This window comes from Spermophilus citellus (assembly GCF_964194105.1).
Source record: "Spermophilus citellus genome assembly, chromosome: 1".
NCBI lineage: Eukaryota > Metazoa > Chordata > Mammalia > Rodentia > Sciuridae > Spermophilus > Spermophilus citellus.
In genome coordinates, this window is record NC_138182.1 from 3,130,813 (window position 1) to 3,148,892 (window position 18,080).

Genomic DNA, 18,080 nt, shown 5'->3' on the forward strand with positions numbered 1-18,080 from the left:
TACTACAAGCAGTATACTGAATCAGTGCGATCTCCATTAAAATACCAATGTCATTCTTCATAGAAGTTAGAAAAAAAAGTTCTAAAATTCATTTGGAAGAATAAAAGGCCCAGAATAGCCAAAGCACCCCTGCCCCTGGGCCAGCCCAGCATCACTTCGGCAGGGCAGTTGCTCACGGGTTCAGGTGCCTTTCTCAGAAGGCTCCCTTTAGAATGTGTGAAGAAGGTAGCCAGGTTCTCCCTCCCAGGCCAGGGGAGCAGCCTGGTTGTTACTTTTCCTCCCAGGCCTTGGGGAGCTCCCCACTGTGGGTGCCTGGAGGATGGGACGTGTTTTCCTGCCACCCCTCCCTCTGAGCCCTGAGTCTGTTCTGCTCTATTTCACCATCTCAAACTGTTTTGTTGTCTAGGTTCAAAGGGAGAAGTGGGTTTCCCTGGATTAGCTGGGAGTCCCGGAATTCCTGGACCCAAAGGCGAGCAAGGATTCATGGGTCCTCCGGGGCCCCAAGGACAGCCAGGCTTACCGGGCACTCCCGGCCGCCCCGTGGAGGGACCCAAAGGGGACCGAGGACCTCAGGGACAACCTGGACTGCCAGGTAAGGGCGTTTCACCAGGTGTCAAAGCTGGGGGCTGGGACGGAATCCACACAAGGAAATTAGTATGAAAGAAACAATTATGTTCTCAATTGAGGTTTCTAGACATTTACAACATTCACTAGAACTAGAAGCTGTATTTTTGGCCTATTAGGTGAAAGTTTTTCTCTATCCTGTCAAGAAACTTCAGAAATTAGGGAGATGCAAGGGAGGAAATTGCTGGAGCGGACTTGGCACAGATACCCCTGGAGCTTGGTTTAGACCAGCAGATGCTCTAGCGCCCTCCACCTGACGCCAGTGTTGGTGGTGGTACCGGAGGTGCCCAGGGCACCTGGATCCCAGGGTGCCTTGTCAGGAGGTCTTGGCATTCATACGCATCCCTCTTTCCTTCTGGGCCTGGCCTTTATTTCTTAAGGGCTTATGTTGTTCATCTGGTGGGGTCATGATGAGGGACAGCTGGATGTCAGTGATGGGCGTCACAGCCCGGGGACAGGTACGTGGAATGTACCTTCCCACCTTAATCATGCACCTTTCCTCTCCTATTAGGGCTTCCGGGACCCATGGGGCCTCCAGGGCTTCCTGGGCTTGATGGGCTGAAGGGTGACAAGGGAAATCCAGGATGGCCAGGAGCACCCGGCATTCCAGGGCCCAAGGGAGACCCAGGGTTCCAGGGCATGCCGGTGAGTGACGGGCTTGTCGTCTGCCGTCCTTGTTTTGTTTGTCTTTGAGAAAGAGCCTGTTCTGCTCGCAGAAAACCATATGTCCTTGTGTGTGCTGTTGTGTGTATGTATATACAAAGGAGTGGCACTCCCTAGCCCCTAGTCAGTTCCTTCTCTTGCCAGTAACCAGCTTCTTTATTGGCACCAGAACAGGAAACCAGCATCACATTTTTTACAATCTATTTGTAAGATCCATTGTATTTTTCAAATTGTAGTTTAGAACCTAAATCACAATCTATTTTCACACTTCATGCAAAAAACAAGCCAGTGTTGTTCTGGGAGTCATTGTTGTTTAACTTGAGTCTCCTGTGGTGCCTGAACACCAGTCCCTCCCACTCCAAGTAAAGCACTGTCTTTGGTTGGATTCTCAGCTTGACCACATCAGGGACAAGGCACACGCTTGGCTGGGGTCCCAGGGAAGCCTTGGCGTGGACCCCTGCTCTCTGTCTGTCTCTTCTCTCCTCTGTCTCCACTTCTCTGTGCGCTTGGGGAGAGGGAGTTGGAGTGGGAGGTCTGTGGAGCCGGCAGGGTTCTGCTAGGTCAGCCCGGTTCTCCCTGTGGCTCCTCAGTGGAGGACCATGTGAGAGACAAGGCACTTCCTCAGGGGAAAGGGGTGCCATGTAACTGGGCAGTCAGTGAACTGAGAAGTGCTGTTAGCAGCTGTGCAGAGCAGGTGCGTGGAGCCGCAGGATCACTGTCACCTGCTGGTCCTCCGCGCTGTGCTCACACACCCACCACACACCTCATGTGAGCAGGAATATACTTTAGGTTCTTTATTGCTGTATTAGTTTTCCAGTGACACAGTATACATAATTTGTCTAGTGTTGGGATATTCCTGCTTTTATTCCTCGGTAACATAGAAATATATTCCCTAGTCCTAGTGCCAATCAGTGTCTGCTCTCGGTATACGCATGGATGTATAAATTTGTGTGTGTATTTATATAAATATATTTATGCACGCTCTATTATTACTATACTTTTTAAAATAAGGTAGAGAAGCAAATCAATGTAAGAAATGATAGGGCTTTTTGTATGTTGTATTCATGCCTACAGAATGGAATAACTATATTGAAATAATAAGAAAATCATCTAATGATACTAAATATATTAATATCACTATATTGTAAAGGAAAGTAATCCTTCTCTAGTGTTTTAAAATTTTTTACCTAATTAGAATCAGATTTCAGGTATGACATGGAGCTAACTCTGGAGAAGTCATGGCATTTGGGTGTTTAGGGGAATTTTCCTTTGAGGGTGGTCTAGTGTTGGGGATGGTCACGTTTCCCTGACAGGTATCTGTGGAGTTCTGACTCTGTTCTTGGCATTGTGCTGGGGTGGGCTGCAGGGGTAAGACTTTCCCTGCTCCTCAGGAACTTGCCATGTGGATGGACAAGAGAAGGCAGGCCAGGACGGGGCAGATCATCACAGTTTCCACTGCCCTGCGTGGGCACGCGGAGAGTTTCCATCATTCTTGTTGGATCATTTAAGAAAACATGGGCTGCTTTGCTACTCCAATCCACGTTGTCGGCTTTCTGACTACCAGTCACTGGGGCGCCCTGTATGTGTCTGAGCAGTCCCCGCTGACGTCTTCTTTCTGTGTCTAGGGCATTGGCGGCTCTCCTGGACTCACAGGTTCCAAGGGTGATATGGGGCCTCCGGGAGTTCCAGGATTTCAAGGTACGACAGGACAGACTGCATGGCCTTACTGTTGAACAGATGCTGTTCGGAGGCCCCTAACCACAGGCCCTCGGTGTTGAGATGCTGCATAACAGGCAGCAGGATCTCTGGTTCTTTTCAAATTAGGAGTGGCCTTTCTATGCAGTGGCCCGATTTGATAATCCTGCAATGGCTGTATACACAGTCTGATTTTCTCATTAAGAATAAGTGCCTCAGGTCGGGAATATAGCTCAGTTGGTAGAGTGCTTGCCTTGCATGCACAAGGCCCTAGGTTCAATCCCCAGTACCACCGCCAAAAAAAAAAAAAAGGCTCATGTTCACCTCTACTATTTGTATTTCAATAAGAAATCACTAATTGGGTCCACTCATTTGTTTATTAAGGTATTCAACAACAAGCATTCATTGGTGGCTCCTGGATTCCAGGCTCTGCCATTTTTACTGCTGAATGATAAATATGAAAGTTGAAAACAAGCTCTCAGCCGACAGGTGTCCTGTGGTCTACTTGGGGCCATGTGTGAATCAGAGTGTAACCATGAGCAGTGTCACATGTCCCCTTCTGGTTGTGACCATGTTAGTTTGTTTCCTGCTTGGAAAAGCGTGGTTTCTGGTTTTAGAGGGACAAGTTCCATCGAATGCTTTAGCCCACAGGAATAGTGCCCTTTTCTTCTTTGAGGACCTGTTTGGAAATGTGTTCATGGTGTGTACGTGTGTGTTTTCATGAATATGTGTCTGTGTATGTGGTGTAAGTGGGCATGTGTGTGCGTACACACAGCAGCACACATGTGCACACATATATATGCGTGTGTGTTTGGGGAGTATATGTGTGCATGTGTACATGTCTGTGTGTCATTGCAAGCCCTGTGTAAAGACGGTGTCCTCCTTCTGTCTAGGTCAAAAGGGTCTTCCTGGCCTCCAGGGGCTGAAGGGAGATCAGGGAGATCAAGGCGTCCCCGGCCCTAAAGGTAGGAGAGCGTGTTTACTCATGGGACCTTACTGATGATTGGGGAGATGTAAAAACCCCCCAATGAGGGGGTTGGTCTTGTGTATGTGAAATGGTGACGGAAGCTCTTTGTAGTGTATCAGCGTCCCTGTATGACACTGTTTTCATGAGCAACTTGTCTGGAAAGTTGTACAGGCTCCACCTGGTGGGGAGTCCAGAGGAGGGAGGAGGGACGGTTAAGACTAGAACAGGCTCCAGACTGAACACTTCCCAGGCTCCGAAGTCCTGTGAGCAGTCCTCTGGGCACATGCAGAGTGCACACGTCCTGGCTGGGGGAAGGACCCTGCCTGGGAAAGGGCCTTGGCTGCCCTTCCCCTTGGGGGCCGGGGTGAAGCAGCTCCTGGAGGCACTCTGCTGGGCAGCCCTATTCCTGGGCTCTGCTGAATTTTCAAAACCATGTTCAAGGGAGGAGAATGAGGAGTGAAGGGAGGAAGGAAGAGCAGGGGGAGAAGGTGGAGTGAGAGAGAACCGGGGTCTGGCTGAGGAAGAGGAGGCAGAGACAGACCTCACCTTCTGTCTCATAGCTTCCACATCCCAGACCTGCAGTGCAGTAGCCTTGAGAACTGGGGACAGTGGTTACGTGCCCAGCGAGGCAGATTGGGAGGATGTTGAGAAAATGTCCTAACAGCAGCCAAGGCTGAGGTCCTGGGGAGGACACGCTGTGCCTGGATGTGCAGGCCAGCTCTGGGTGGTTGCTGTGGGCATCCCAGAATGGAGTGGAGAGTTTCCATGGGTGACCCCAGCGTCTTTTCCAGTCCCCAGAGGCTGGGGTTTTAGGGTAAATAGCATGTGCAGACTGAATACGTGTTGTGAGATCTGATGCCTTATGTCTTTGGTAAGACTTTACTTTGGAGAAATGTGGTCATCTGAACTGGACTCTCCTCCAGGGCCTGTTCCTGGCCCAGTATTAATGTGCAATTGATGGATTGTGTCTGATTCCCACAGGTCTCCCAGGCCCCCCTGGCCCTCCAGGTCCTTACGATATCATCAAGGGGGAGCCAGGACTCCCTGGTCCTGAGGGCCCGCCAGGTCTGAAAGGGCTCCAGGGCCCTCCGGGTCCCAAAGGGCAGCAAGGTGAGGCTCCTGGGTGGTGCAGCAGGGTTCGGGAGCTGGGGAGGTGGGCAGGGCTCCCCCTTCACTCAGGTGCCTCGGGTCAGAGCCTCTGGTGAGCATTACGCAAACACATTTGAACACGACTTACTTCCCTCCATGTCTCTCAGAACCAAGGGAAGCTTCTGCGGGGACCTAAAAAAGCCAGAATAGAACACAGGAAAGCCAGAGGGACACACGGCCAATGGTCCGGGTTCAGGGAGAAGCCTGGCCAGGCGCACTAGCACCTCAGCCTCTCGGGAGAAGGCAGGGCGGCTGGCAGCCCTGGAGTGTAGGGATTCTGCTCTCCAGGCAGCTCAGGATCTCTGCCCAGCTGGCAGGGGTGCTGCTGTGTCCCGCTGCTCTGGGAAACCCTCACCTGGGGTCTGGCCAGGTATTGAGCTAACCCTACCAGGAAGCAGCTGGTAGGGGCGGGTGGAGAGTGGAGGAGCTCCAGGCAGCATCCATGAAGCTAAGGGTCAAGCTACCTGCGAATGAGCTGCCCACAAAAACAGCAAGCTGTCCAGGTCGGGACATCCGGTGCCGTGACACGGAGGCTATCTCCCCACACCGCCTTTCCCACCATCTGCCATAGTAACAGCCAGAACCCAGGAGAACCCAGGGGCCGATGGAGCACATCCACTGCACGTCAGTGCGCTGGTGGCTCTTGCAGCCTGTGCTAGGCTCTGCAGAACACAGCTGGGGGCTGACCAGGCAGCCCCTCTCGTCTGTAGAGGCTGAAAAAGACATTTAAGATGGGAAGAGTGATCACAAACTGAAATCCATTCCCATGCATGTCTGAGCTTGTCAGGATGAACCCAGCGACTGTGTATGACTGGAGAGCTCTAATAAAAAGGGCGGACCCAGCTTGCCGCCACTGAGGACCACATCACAAATTCCTCTCTCTTGCTGCAGGTGTGGCCGGCTCGGTGGGCTTGCCTGGACCCCCAGGTGCCCCTGGCTTTGACGGTGCCCCTGGCCAGAAAGGAGAGACGGGACCTTTCGGGCCTCCTGGTAGGTTGCTGTGACCTCCCAACCTCCTCACCCACGACCTGTATCTTTTGGTTAGAAACAGTAGGCCCAGGCGTGCGGAAACCTGAAAATGAACCAAGAGGAAGCGTGTGTCCTAGAAATAGGCTCATGGAGGAGCTGAGCTGTGGTTCCTTTCTGTGCTGAGGCAGATAGGACCAGGCGTGCATTTTCCAGATGTGGTTGAAAGGTGGCCAAGGGTGGTGGCCCCACGTGGGGTCTTAAGAGAGAAGTGGGCTGAAGCTAGGCAGAGTCATTGGAGCCACGGACGAGGGAAAGGAGAGTGAAAGATAATGACGCCAGCGTTGGCCCAAAGGCCGCTATGGCCACCCCTTTCCTTGGGAAGCGGGAACTCGGGTGGCCACCCACGATGACAGTGGGCTAAGGCTGAGGCTAACTGAACAAGGAGCTCACCAGCAGGGCGGTGACAGTCCTGCCTCTGGCAAAGCCACCCCAGGGGATGGAAGGACCCGTGTCTGCGGGTCTTACTGCTCTGCGCTGCTCGCCCCGTGAGGTTCCTTGGTTAATCCTGTGTGACCTCGGTCTGGCCGTGGGAAGCCCAGCACTCTCTAGGAATGGTGTGCACGAGTCCACCCATTTGGGTTTATCTCCCAAATCCACCTCCGTGTGTTCCCTATTGCTTGAACTCGGTGTTCTGAGCATGTGCTCTGGGTCCAGTGCATGGCAGGGCTCCTTAAGCTGTCACCAGGGGGTGTGCAGGAAGGGAGGGGAGATCACCTGGAGGGGGTAGGTGCTTGTACTCAGTACCCTGAGTACTTTTCTGGGTACTTTTTTTGTAATGTGAAAAGGCAAGTTACTTAGTGAAAATAAAAAAATATTAATAGCTCATTTGAGATGAGGGTTTTGAAAGTTTTCTGGGGAACCTAATTGTAACTAGAGGAAATCATTTGTCTTTGTATTATAGGTCCAAGAGGGTTTCCTGGCCCACCCGGCCCCGATGGATTGCCAGGATCCATGGGGCCCCCAGGCACCCCATCCGTCGACCACGGCTTCCTTGTGACCAGGCACAGTCAGACAACAGATGACCCATCATGTCCTCCTGGGACCAAAATCCTTTACCACGGGTACTCCCTTCTCTACGTGCAGGGGAACGAGCGAGCCCATGGCCAGGATCTGGGTAAGCCACCGTGGGTCTGCGTTCCCTTCAGTGCAATGTGGCAGCTGCCAGCCGGGATACTCACTGCCCCCACGCTGCTGCCCTGGTGAGGAGAGCGCTGAGGGCACAGGTTCCTCAGGAGGGCCCCACCCGTCTCCCTCCATCCCGATAAGTGAACCGTCAGTTCAGCAGCCACTGAACTACTGAGGGGAAGCGAGGACTATGAGGGCTGATGCTTTACACAGCTTTAGATCTCATCTTCCAGCCCCAAGAAGGGTGGAGGTCCCCCGGTGCGCACCCAACAGCTTGCACCGTGTTCTGACAACACGGCCCGTAGCTGCTGCGTCTAAAACACATCCCTATTGTCCTGGCCGACATGCTCCACATCTTCTCTGCCTGGTCACTCTGTTAGTGTAGGTCAGCAGAGAGCTACGCATTTGTCCTTGTCCTGTCTGCTGCCGACACCCTCCACCCGTCACGTCTTGATTGGCAGTCGGTTGGGGAAAGAATCTAGAAGCAGCACTGCAAGGGCCTCGCTGCCTGGTCTGCAGCCCCGTCCACTACGTGACGGTCTGTGGTCAGGATCCACATGTTCAGTTCCTTCTGGAATCCAGTTCTAGGGCAAGGCTTCTCTCCCCTGGAAACTGGGTTTGTTTCTCTTATAAAAAAATGCCCTGCCTGATTCTTCACCGGTTCCCTTTTGCCTGATAATTTTAAACTTGATTTAATGCTTGTGGGTAGTAATACTGGGCTCTTAGCATCTCTACTCCCTGCTTTCTGATAACTGTTTCCATTTGAGTGGGGCTTTGATGAGTAGAGGTAGACAAGGATGTGAGAGACCCCTCTCTCCTGTCCAGGCACGGCCGGCAGCTGCCTGCGCAAGTTCAGCACGATGCCCTTCCTGTTCTGCAACATCAACAACGTGTGCAACTTCGCCTCCCGCAATGACTACTCCTACTGGCTGTCCACACCGGAGCCCATGCCCATGTCCATGGCACCCATCACTGGGGACAACATCCGGCCGTTTATCAGCAGGTGAGTCCACCACGCGTGGGAGCAGATGTGTAATTGAGGAAGAAAATCTCTCGGAGTCTGGACTTTATTTTTGTCTTTTCATTTTCTCCCAAACGTTGCTGATAAGTCAGTTCATTGCAAGTCGGTTTATAGTTTTGATTTCCGAGTTTCATAATGGAAACCAGCCCCAAAATGTTTCATACAGAAGCAGTTGCTCTCTTTAAAGGTTATGGGCAGGCAGAGTGAGTTTTAAGACAGCATTTTAAGACCCCACCTCTGTGCTGGTGGCTGTCCCTCCTGGAGTGTGGGGACCTGGCTGAGTGCTTCTGCAAGTCTTAGGATGGTGACTTTCAATCTCTTTTTCTTTCTTTCTTTTTTAAATTATAACCTCCCTTAAAAGCCTTCGAAGACATCTTATTTAGAGAATCACTTTTGCTTCTATAAAGTTTTTTAAAAATCAGTCATTTTTGATTGCGACCATCTCAGCCACACTTGAGTGGCAGTCCAGCAGGTCCAGCACAGGCACATTGTCACACACCCTTGACGACGTCCATCTGCACAGTCCTTGCTTGCCAGCCTGTGGCTCTTGCCCTCAGACACTGGCCCTGCCCCTCCCAGCCACAGCCCTCACTGTCTTTCCCTCTGTCTGACTGGCTGTGCGAGGTGCCTTATGTGAGTGGGATGGCACCAGGCTTGTCCTTCTGTGACTGGCTGGTCCCTCAGTACAGTGCTCTAGGGCTCATTCATGTGGTAGCTGGTGTCAGAATCCCTCCCCTTTTTAAGGCCAAGTACTATTCCACTGTGGGTGCTCGCCCTTCGTTTATCCACCCATGGGCCAGGGGACGTCCAGGTTGTTTCCGCACCATGACTGTCGAGACTGAGAGCTCTGAACATGGGCATGCAGGTCTGAGAACACACATACAGAAGGACGACTGTGGAATCATGTGGTGGTTCCATTTTAAATTTCTTGAGAAACCCATCATCTTCCTCGGTGCTGCACTCTTCACGTTCCCATCCACCGTGCTCAGGGGCTCCAGCTCCTGCACACCCCGGCCTGGCCCTCCCATAGCGGCTGTCCCAGTGGGTGTCCCAGTGGGTGTCCCAGTGGGTGTGAGGAGGTTCCAGGAAGCCGGGATGCCACAGGCGTGGTGTTTATCTTATCTACTCACAGGTTTGGGGTGTAGCTGTGCTGTGCACATAATCACTGCACAGATTTATTCTGTACATAAAAATGTATACAAGAGCAAGATCTTTTTTTCATGGTCCTCTTGATCCCACCAAGTCTTGCTTCTTTGGGGTGACATTGTAGCCATTGAGAGGGAGTGTGTTTGACCAAGTGACTTCCCAATTAAGTACTCCCCACACTAACGTCTAGACGGCGCTCCAGGTCCCCAGCAGCCAGCCCAGCAGAAGACAGGAAATTGAAATGGTCAGGACTGAAAGTTCATGATGGTACTGACTTTGGCTCTTTTCATCTAATTGAAAGTTGATTGCTTCGCTGTACTCAGCTGTAACAGAAAAGTGGCAAATGAGGAGATCCCTTTGACTAAGAAGGAGTTCCATATTGTACCTTTACACATACAGTGATAGGGGCTAGGGAGAATGAGTCGGGGAGATTCTCTTGGGAACGTGAGCAGGAGATAGAGTGAAGCGCTCCTCGCTATGAGGAGAGCTGGGAGCCCTCAAGTGCCCCATGGTCAACGGGAAGGGGGGGGGGGAGCAGCGTGACCACTCTGGGAGCAGCTGACCAGAGGTGCGTGCTGGCAGCCGGCTCCCCTCCCTGCACTCGACGAGCACCTCCTGTGTGCGGGAAGGGGGCTTGGTGACAGGCAGCCCTGGAAGATGGATTATACCAGGAGGGCTACACCACAAGGGACCTGGAGCCAAAAGGCTGTAGGAGGTCACAGCGCTGGGTGGCCTGGCACTGGACACCTCCTGAGGGCTTGCTTTGATTTTCTAACTATCAGAAAACTTATTTTATGGGACTTAAGCTGAATGTTGGCATCTTACTTCCCACATGGCGCTTCAGGGGTACACACAGTGCTTCCCACGTGGGCACCAGTGCCCCTCGGCAGTCCTGTCCCCACACTGTCTTGCCCAGAACCGTGCCGGATGCCCTGGAAGGAAAACTAACTGCTCTCCCCGGGTTTCTTTTTTAGCTTTCCTTGGACAACAGGTAGAAAACAATTATTCATTTATGTTTCCTGTTTACTTGGTAATGCTGACATTTGGTTGAAGACACGGGCCTTGGCATGCACTGACAAAATTCCAAAAGCGGGTCGAGAAGTGTGTCTTGGCACACTTTTCTCTGTGGACACAGCTCTTCCAGCAAGGGCCCTGGTTCTGGGAGCACAGCAAGGTTCAAGGCTGCCTCAGTGTCTCAAGTCCACACTTCAGCCCAAAGGGGCCTCCGGGTCAGGCCTCCAGCCACACCCTCCTGCGGGATGCGGCCCCCCTCTCCCCATTGCTGAGCTGCAGGTTTCCTTGGTCACCTTAACTTAGGAGTTTCCAGCAATGTCTCAGGACCTGCAGGTTCTTCTGGGGTCTTCCTGTGGGGAAGTCTGAAGGTTTGTTTGGGAAACTCTTACTCAGGGGGATCCTTCAGCTGAGCAGCAGAGACGCCGCGGACACTCTAATCCTGAGGGCTGCGACCTTTCGCAGAACTTTCTCTGGCTTTCTGCAGACAAGAATCTTCATAAAGCTATGATTGTTCAGTCACGAAAATGGAAGGACCCAGGGTTTCAGAGCCAGGAGAGCTGAGGTCTGGCCCCGGCTTTGACTCTAACTGTGGCCTTGGTTTCTCCATGAGTAACATGGGGCATGGGGATGCCTTGAATTCTAAGGGACTGACAGCTCTTTGAACCTGTGCCTGTGTTCCCTGGCCACCCTTCCAACGGCAGGACCACCCTCTCTGTGGCACCTGCAGCCCCCAGCACCCAGGCTGCCTGGAATGACAACCCTGTCCTCAGACCCTGCTGCTTCCTGTGTGTAGGAGGCAGGTGGCAGCAGGTGGGCAGACTCATTCAGGGACGTGTTTAACTGAAGCTTTTAATCCATCTGCATTTGGGTGAATAAAGTAGAAAATCACACACTCAAGTGTTGATAAGATGGAGCTGATAATTTGGGGACACCAGTTCACATCCGTTCTCACGACAGTGTCCCAGCAGAACTCCTTCTGACCCTCACCATTTGCGCTCATTTCCAGCAGGGCGGGTGCTCGGTGCACAGGAGGGCTTGACAGGCAGTTTGCTGCTGGTGTGTGTTGGGTGAAGATAGTCTCCCCCCCGCCATCAGGGCCCTTCCTTGGTGGGTCCTGGTCAGAACACTGTGGGGTTTGAATTCAGTCTGGGGTACAGTCCAGCCACTGAACTTGAGCCAGCCACGGCCGGGTCCTGTCCTAGGGAGGAGTCAGCTCAGCTTCAGTGGACGCTGACAGCCTTGGACCCTGAACAGCCAAGACTAGAGGGCGGGAGCAGAACAGCTCTGCTGCTGTCCTCAGTCTGGCCAGGTCCCTGGAGGAGGCTCATGTGGCATCTGGCCACAAGTGCTGGAGCGCACACGGTGTCTTCCTCGCCCTGTTCACCAAGTGTGCTTCTTGCATGAGAGGTTCTTCACAGCATTAGCTCTTGTGCCCCAGAGCTGGGGCTCCCCCTTTCTCCAAGCATTAGTTCTGTTTCCTGAGATAGCACCCACTGCAGAGAAGCTGGGAGCACCGAGCTGCACAACGGAGACATGGGAGCCTGCAGCCCCGGCCCCCAGTACAGCTGCTGTTGGGACTTGGCTTTCGCCTTTCCCCTCCTAGCACAAGGAGTTAAATCACTTCTGGTTTTGACATGAATGTGTTAGTGCTAATGCTGGGTTTATATAGCCAGGAAGGCTCTGAGCCTCGGGGTAGTGGGCTCAAGGCCACCATGGAGTCAGCCTGTGAGTGAGAAGGTGGGGGAGGAGCCTGCGGGCAGACCCTGGGTGGAGGAGTGGACGGCCAGAGATGCATCTAAGCCTGCAGCCTGCTAAGAGCTTGCTCCCTTCCTTGCAGATGTGCCGTGTGCGAGGCGCCAGCCATGGTGATGGCCGTGCATAGTCAGACCATTCAGATCCCGCAGTGCCCCAACGGGTGGTCGTCGCTGTGGATTGGCTATTCCTTCGTGATGGTGAGTGTTTGGGGAAGCTGCATCTCCAGGGAAGCATCCTCTCCTCTATGCCTCGAAGTTCTCTGGACCATGCTGCTCAGGCATGTCCCCCCACATGGACCGTCCCCATCCAGAGTGTGCCCTGGAGCCTGGCCTGCAGGGCGTGGGACAGCCCGTCAGGCCCTCCTTGCTGGGGGAGCCGCTGCTCTGAGGGATCTGGGATGAGCCTCCTCCTGCAGCACAGGAGCTCTGCAGCTCAGCGCCCAGACACCAGGAGCTGCTCCTCCAGAGGCAAAGCCCCATCCAGGGACAGGGGAAGCCAGCTCCTGGGGACACGTGTTTTACTAATATACACAGCTTGACATCAGAAAGGTGGGGATGGGAGGGAACACAGGCACCCTGGCTGGCAGCCCGTGCCTGTTCCAGGTGTGGCAGCCACCCTAGGTGGGTGTGTAGGGCCTGTCCTGCAGTGAAGACCCCTCTCCTGCCACCCAGCTGCCCTGGATGTTAAATGCCCCCAGGATCCATTTCCCTGAAAGGCCAACTGAAACAGGACACTCAGTGCCGCTTGAGGTGCTCACTATAGCTTACTCTATTCCTCTGAGAAGCATTGATTCATGGGTCCGGGTCCCAGACCTGTGAGATCGGAGTTATCCGGGACTTGGCAGCTCCTCCCTGGCAAGAAATCCTCATTGCCCTCATAAGGCTGGGTTCCACCCTTGTGCCCTCAGGAAGGGCTGGGTTCTATCTTTGTCCTGCAGATGAACATTGTCCTTGTTTCTGATTGACCGAGAGGGGCTTGGTAACAATTATCTTCTGCTGTAAATGATTCCTAGTGTGCGAGAAGCCGCCCAGAAGGTCATTTTTAAAGTTCCTGTGTGTGTCTTTAAATTTGATCATGATTTACAGGGTTGATTTACTGCATGCACTTTATACGTCCAGAGAATTTGCCAAACAACACAGATTAGCAGGCTGTTTTGGTCATTCTGAACGCAGCTGAACAATGCTTCTCAGTGTAGGCAGGTGCCGCTGGAAGGCAGAAGCCCAAAACACAGTCTGATAACTGTTATAATTGGAGTTATTTTTTCCTCTTTTAAGTTAAAGAGAACGTATGGATGATGAATCTTTACTGTACAATAAGGCGGGGAGCATCTCACATGGCAAGTCAGGACTTGGTTCATACAGTCTGAGAGCACACCAGGTGGCCCAGCATTATTCACACATTGTTCCCATTTAATGTCCCTAGTTGGAATAGGTGCTATTGTGTCAGGAATGCTGCACGGTGAGGTCTGCATGTGTTTAAATTCTGATAAAGCCTGGTTGGGCCTCTCCTACTTTGGTGGGAGCCACTGGCTGATCTCTGGCACTGCCGGGTGGTGGTGGTGTTTGTGTGCACAGTGTCGCGGGGAGCACACGAGGCAGGCTCCCGTGGCTGTGCAGCAGGAGCACCCTGGCCCCTTCCTGGGATGGTGAGTCTCGTGGGGACCCTCTGACACGGCTCCCTTTGTTCCGCAGCATACCAGTGCTGGTGCTGAAGGTTCTGGCCAAGCCCTGGCGTCCCCCGGCTCCTGTCTGGAAGAGTTCAGAAGCGCACCGTTCATCGAGTGCCACGGCCGTGGGACTTGTAATTACTATGCAAACGCTTACAGCTTTTGGCTTGCCACCATAGAGAGAAGCGAGATGTTCAAGTGAGTTGGAATGCCTCTCTTCTGTCGGGCTCTGGCCCCCTCTAGCTTTCCTGCTCAGTCACCATGACCCGTGACACCTTCCAGGGCCAAGGCTCACAGGTAGCCGTGGAATGGTCAGGGGGAGTGCCTCTTACCGTGCGGTGCTGAATCCTGGGTTCTGTTCTACCTGGGCAGGTGGCCTAGGTGATTGTCAAAGGCAAACCTTAGGTGACAGTTTAATTCTCCCACTCACTGAGGAGCTGTGAAGGGGAGAGGTCCTGTGCCACCTCTGTAGGTGAATGCTCTCAGATGTGGCTGAAGCACCTGCGTCTTCACTCGGAGGGAGCATGTTTAAAATGCCACCTGCGTGGCCCCGGATGCGAGGCCCTGGTGTTTGTCCTCGTGGTGTTTGCAGTGCTGAGCACAGCCCACATCAGGAGAGCGCAGAGTGACTTTGAACAGAAGAGGTCTTAGGCCTCTGCAAATAAAAATCACCCAACTCAAATGCAGCCCAACATTGATAAGTAAAATCTGGCACCCGGACCTCACCTTAAAGCAACCATCTCCGGTGGCTGCTGACCTGTTGGAGGGAACTTAAAGACCGTCCCCACCCTACAGGGCAGGGGCACGTGGGAATCCGCTGTCCATTACTGAGCACCAGCTGGAGCCCCTTCTGGGGCGGAGGCAGGAGGCGTTTCTAACCCTCCTGCCCCGATGCTGCTTCTGGTCCCTGGAGACGGCCTGTCTTCACCTTTATAGAGAGTTATGTAGAACTCTGCTACCATCTGACTTTTTTCCATCTTAGATCATAAAAGGCAGAACATACTCGTTATTCTCTAAACACCAGAACAGCACCACGCACCTAACTGTAGCTGATGCGAGGCCTTTGGGCACCTGGGCACCTGACGTCAACTCCACAGAGACAGGGTGGCCTTGCACGGAAATGAGTGCTCTTCGCCTCCCAGATGTGGAGCTTCTGCTGAGGGGCTAATAGGGCTTAAAGGGATTTTATTTTTTTAAACTAGCAGCTTGGAAAAATGAACCAAGTCCCTTCTCAAATGAGGCAATATACTCTTAATATGAAAAATTATTTCAGGAGCACTAGGATTTGCATCCAGAGTTGCTAAAATAAGCAGGTTCAATTTCAGGATATGACATTCTTATATACGGCTGCTTTACTTTTAACAGAATTTGATTAGTACCAATTTTAAGTCAGATTTTATCTTTCTAATAATCAGAATAAGGTAGATTTTCTAGAATCACAAATAATTTAGGCAATTACATGTTTTTCCCTCTCTTTGGCTTCAAATCCCACCATCTGCACATAAACCCCTCAAGGTTATGGAAATAGTTTGAGGCCTCATTACACTCACTCCAGGTTTGTCACTTGTCACATGTCCAACAAAGCTGGTTTGTTTCTTTAAAACTGGAATTTCTGGGATGGGGTCTCTGAGTGGGCTCACCACTGAGCTGTACCCACCTGTAACAACAATTTAATGAGCACCAACTGTGGGGTGAACTGTTGAGGAGTCACACCTCCTCTTTGCCCCCGGGGAGCTACTGAGGTGACAGAAGAACCTCATTAGACAGAAGAACCAGGTGCCCTAGGGGCCACGTAGCTTTGACTTCAGCTGGGCCCCAGCCTGCTGGTGCCCTTGGCTGGCCCCTGGGTGGCATGGACTGGATGTGCGTGTGACAACACCCGCAGTGCTCCATGTGTCCTGGAGCCACATGTGCCTGGCCCTGGCACATACCTGCTGCTTGCAGGAGGACAGAGGTTGCTGTCATCAGATTGGGGCCGGATCCAGGTTCCAGTGCGTTTCTGTCCCTTAGACACTGCTGAGCAGGGGTCTGAGGAACTTGGCCTGCATTTCTGGTGCACAGTGAGATGACACCAGTGGTTTCCTCTTGCATTTCAGGAAGCCCACGCCATCCACCTTGAAGGCAGGGGAGCTACGCACACACGTCAGCCGCTGCCAAGTTTGTATGAGAAGAACATAATGAAGCCTGACCCTCAGCTACCGTCACGACATGGTGCTACTCCTCCTCCTCCTCCTCCTCCTTTCTTTTTATTTTTAACAGCAACGAACCCTAGAAATATATCCTGTGTACCTCACTGTCCAATATGAAAACCATAAAGTGCCTTATAGGAATTCGCGTAACTAACACACCTGCTTCATTGGTCTCTATTGCTGAAGGAGAAAAGGACAAGGATAGGCTTTCCATAGTGGCATACCAATGGCACTTTTGATGAAATGAAATGTAAGTCCACCTGCAACCCAGTGCACTGATGTGTGAGGCGAGAACTCCATTGGAAACCAAAGGTGCTAGGGGTGTGCGGCGCCTCCGCGCTCTCCACTGCCCACGTTCATCCTGTGTTGTACCAGAGGACTGTCCCCCAGATCTGCCTGACTGTTTACCACTGTCCAGTGTTTCAAAATCCAGGTCCCTCGGTCTGTGCAAGTCATAGTAGTGTAAAGCCAGTTTCTTCAAACCTCCAAATGGAATTACGGACACAGTACCATCTCTTCCAACCCCCCAAACAGAACTCTGTCTCTGCTCTGTGTGGTACTATGCAGCTGCTTTTGCAGAAATTACAACTTTCCTGTGGAATAAAGATGGTCCAAAAGTAGTCAGAAATGAAATATATATATATTTTAGTAATTTATATAGATGTCAGCAATTAGGCAGGTCAAGTTCTAGTGTAACTTCCACTGTTAAAATAAAGCTTACCTAGTTTCCTTCTTTTGAAGACTGTGCTGTCCTTTAATATAGATTTTTCAACAGTAGGATACCAAATGTGAAACATCAGCTTTCCTTGCACACTTCCAAACCAAAAATGATGTGTTGCCAAAACCAACCCAGGTTCATGGATATGGTGTCTATGACAATGAAAGATGTACCTTGAACTTATCGTTTTTGATTCTGTATTGAATATTTTCAGGGTTTTAAACACTAACCATAAACTGAATGACTTGACTTCAAAACAACAACATTCAAGGCCTTCATTCCATTAGCCTTCCTCACTCTGCATCCTGGCTTGCAAGCAGCACTGTTGAATCCGAGTGTCAGTATTCTTACACATGAGCACACGCAGGCCACCACCGTGGCTGCTCATGAGCGCTGTCCACAGACTCCACCAGGGGAAAGGATGGATTGCAGGAGGGCAGATTCGGACCTATGCTTGAAATGACATTTCACTCAAAGTCTCCAAAACGTTTTCAAGACTACTAAGGCCTTCTATGTAACTTCTTTAAATGTGTATTTCATAAGAATTCAAATTTGTAATAAAACTATTTGTATAAAAATTAAGCTTTTATGAATTTGTTGCTAGGATGGCCCCAAGAGCATTAAAAGTTACTGCACAAGCCACTAATAAACTTGTAAGCTTTGCATACCTTAGATCATTTTTATTTTGCACTTCTTCCAAATGAGAATCCTAGACTGGGGGGACTTATAGTGATTGCTACAGAGAAGACAGGCCTCCCCATCCTCCTCCCTGCCTCTGTCAGTCTTCCCCTGCTCCTTCTGTCTCTCACTGTCACCTGTCCCCAGCACTGCACACATAGTGAGGGCTCACGGCCATCCAGGCACCCGCAGGACACAAAATGAACCTAGATGAATAACACAAACATCAGTTCATTAACGTGGATCCACTGGGGTTAGAGCCGAGTGTGGAGTAGAGGTGACAGAGCAGAGTGTGGAGGGGAGGTGAGTGAGCAGAGTGTGGAGGGGAGGTGAGTGAGCAGAGTGTGGAGGGGAGGTGAGTGAGCAGAGTGTGGAGGGGAGGTGAGTGAGCAGAGTGTGGAGGGGAGGTGAGTGAGCAGAGTGTGGAGGGGAGGTGACAGAGCAGAGTGTGGAGGGGAGGTGACTGAGGAGAGTGTGGAGGGGAGGTGAGTGAGCAGAGTGTGGAGGGGAGGTGACAGAGCAGAGTGTGGAGGGGAGGTGAGTGAGCAGAGTGTGAAGAGGAGGTGAGTGAGCAGAGTGTGGAGGGGAGGTGAGTGAGCAGAGTGTGGAGGGGAGGTGAGTGAGCAGAGTGTGGAGGGGAG

The 18,080-nt window shown here is 52.0% G+C and overlaps 1 protein-coding gene across 1 annotated transcript in view; it reads left to right on the plus strand.

Annotated features, from left to right (window-relative positions):
- Positions 1-17,433, plus strand: part of COL4A1 (collagen type IV alpha 1 chain) — a 131,422-nt gene extending 113,989 nt beyond the window's left edge. The window contains exons 42-52 of the mRNA XM_081283651.1: positions 407-592; positions 1,136-1,269; positions 2,913-2,985; positions 3,876-3,947; positions 4,931-5,059; positions 5,990-6,088; positions 7,029-7,241; positions 8,078-8,255; positions 12,271-12,385; positions 13,880-14,052; positions 15,951-17,433. Coding sequence (XP_081139777.1) covers positions 407-592; positions 1,136-1,269; positions 2,913-2,985; positions 3,876-3,947; positions 4,931-5,059; positions 5,990-6,088; positions 7,029-7,241; positions 8,078-8,255; positions 12,271-12,385; positions 13,880-14,052; positions 15,951-16,032 — 1,454 coding nt within the window. The 3' untranslated portion in view covers positions 16,033-17,433. The remainder of the gene's footprint in view (positions 1-406; positions 593-1,135; positions 1,270-2,912; positions 2,986-3,875; positions 3,948-4,930; positions 5,060-5,989; positions 6,089-7,028; positions 7,242-8,077; positions 8,256-12,270; positions 12,386-13,879; positions 14,053-15,950) is intronic.
- The last annotated feature ends 647 nt before the right edge of the window (positions 17,434-18,080 follow it).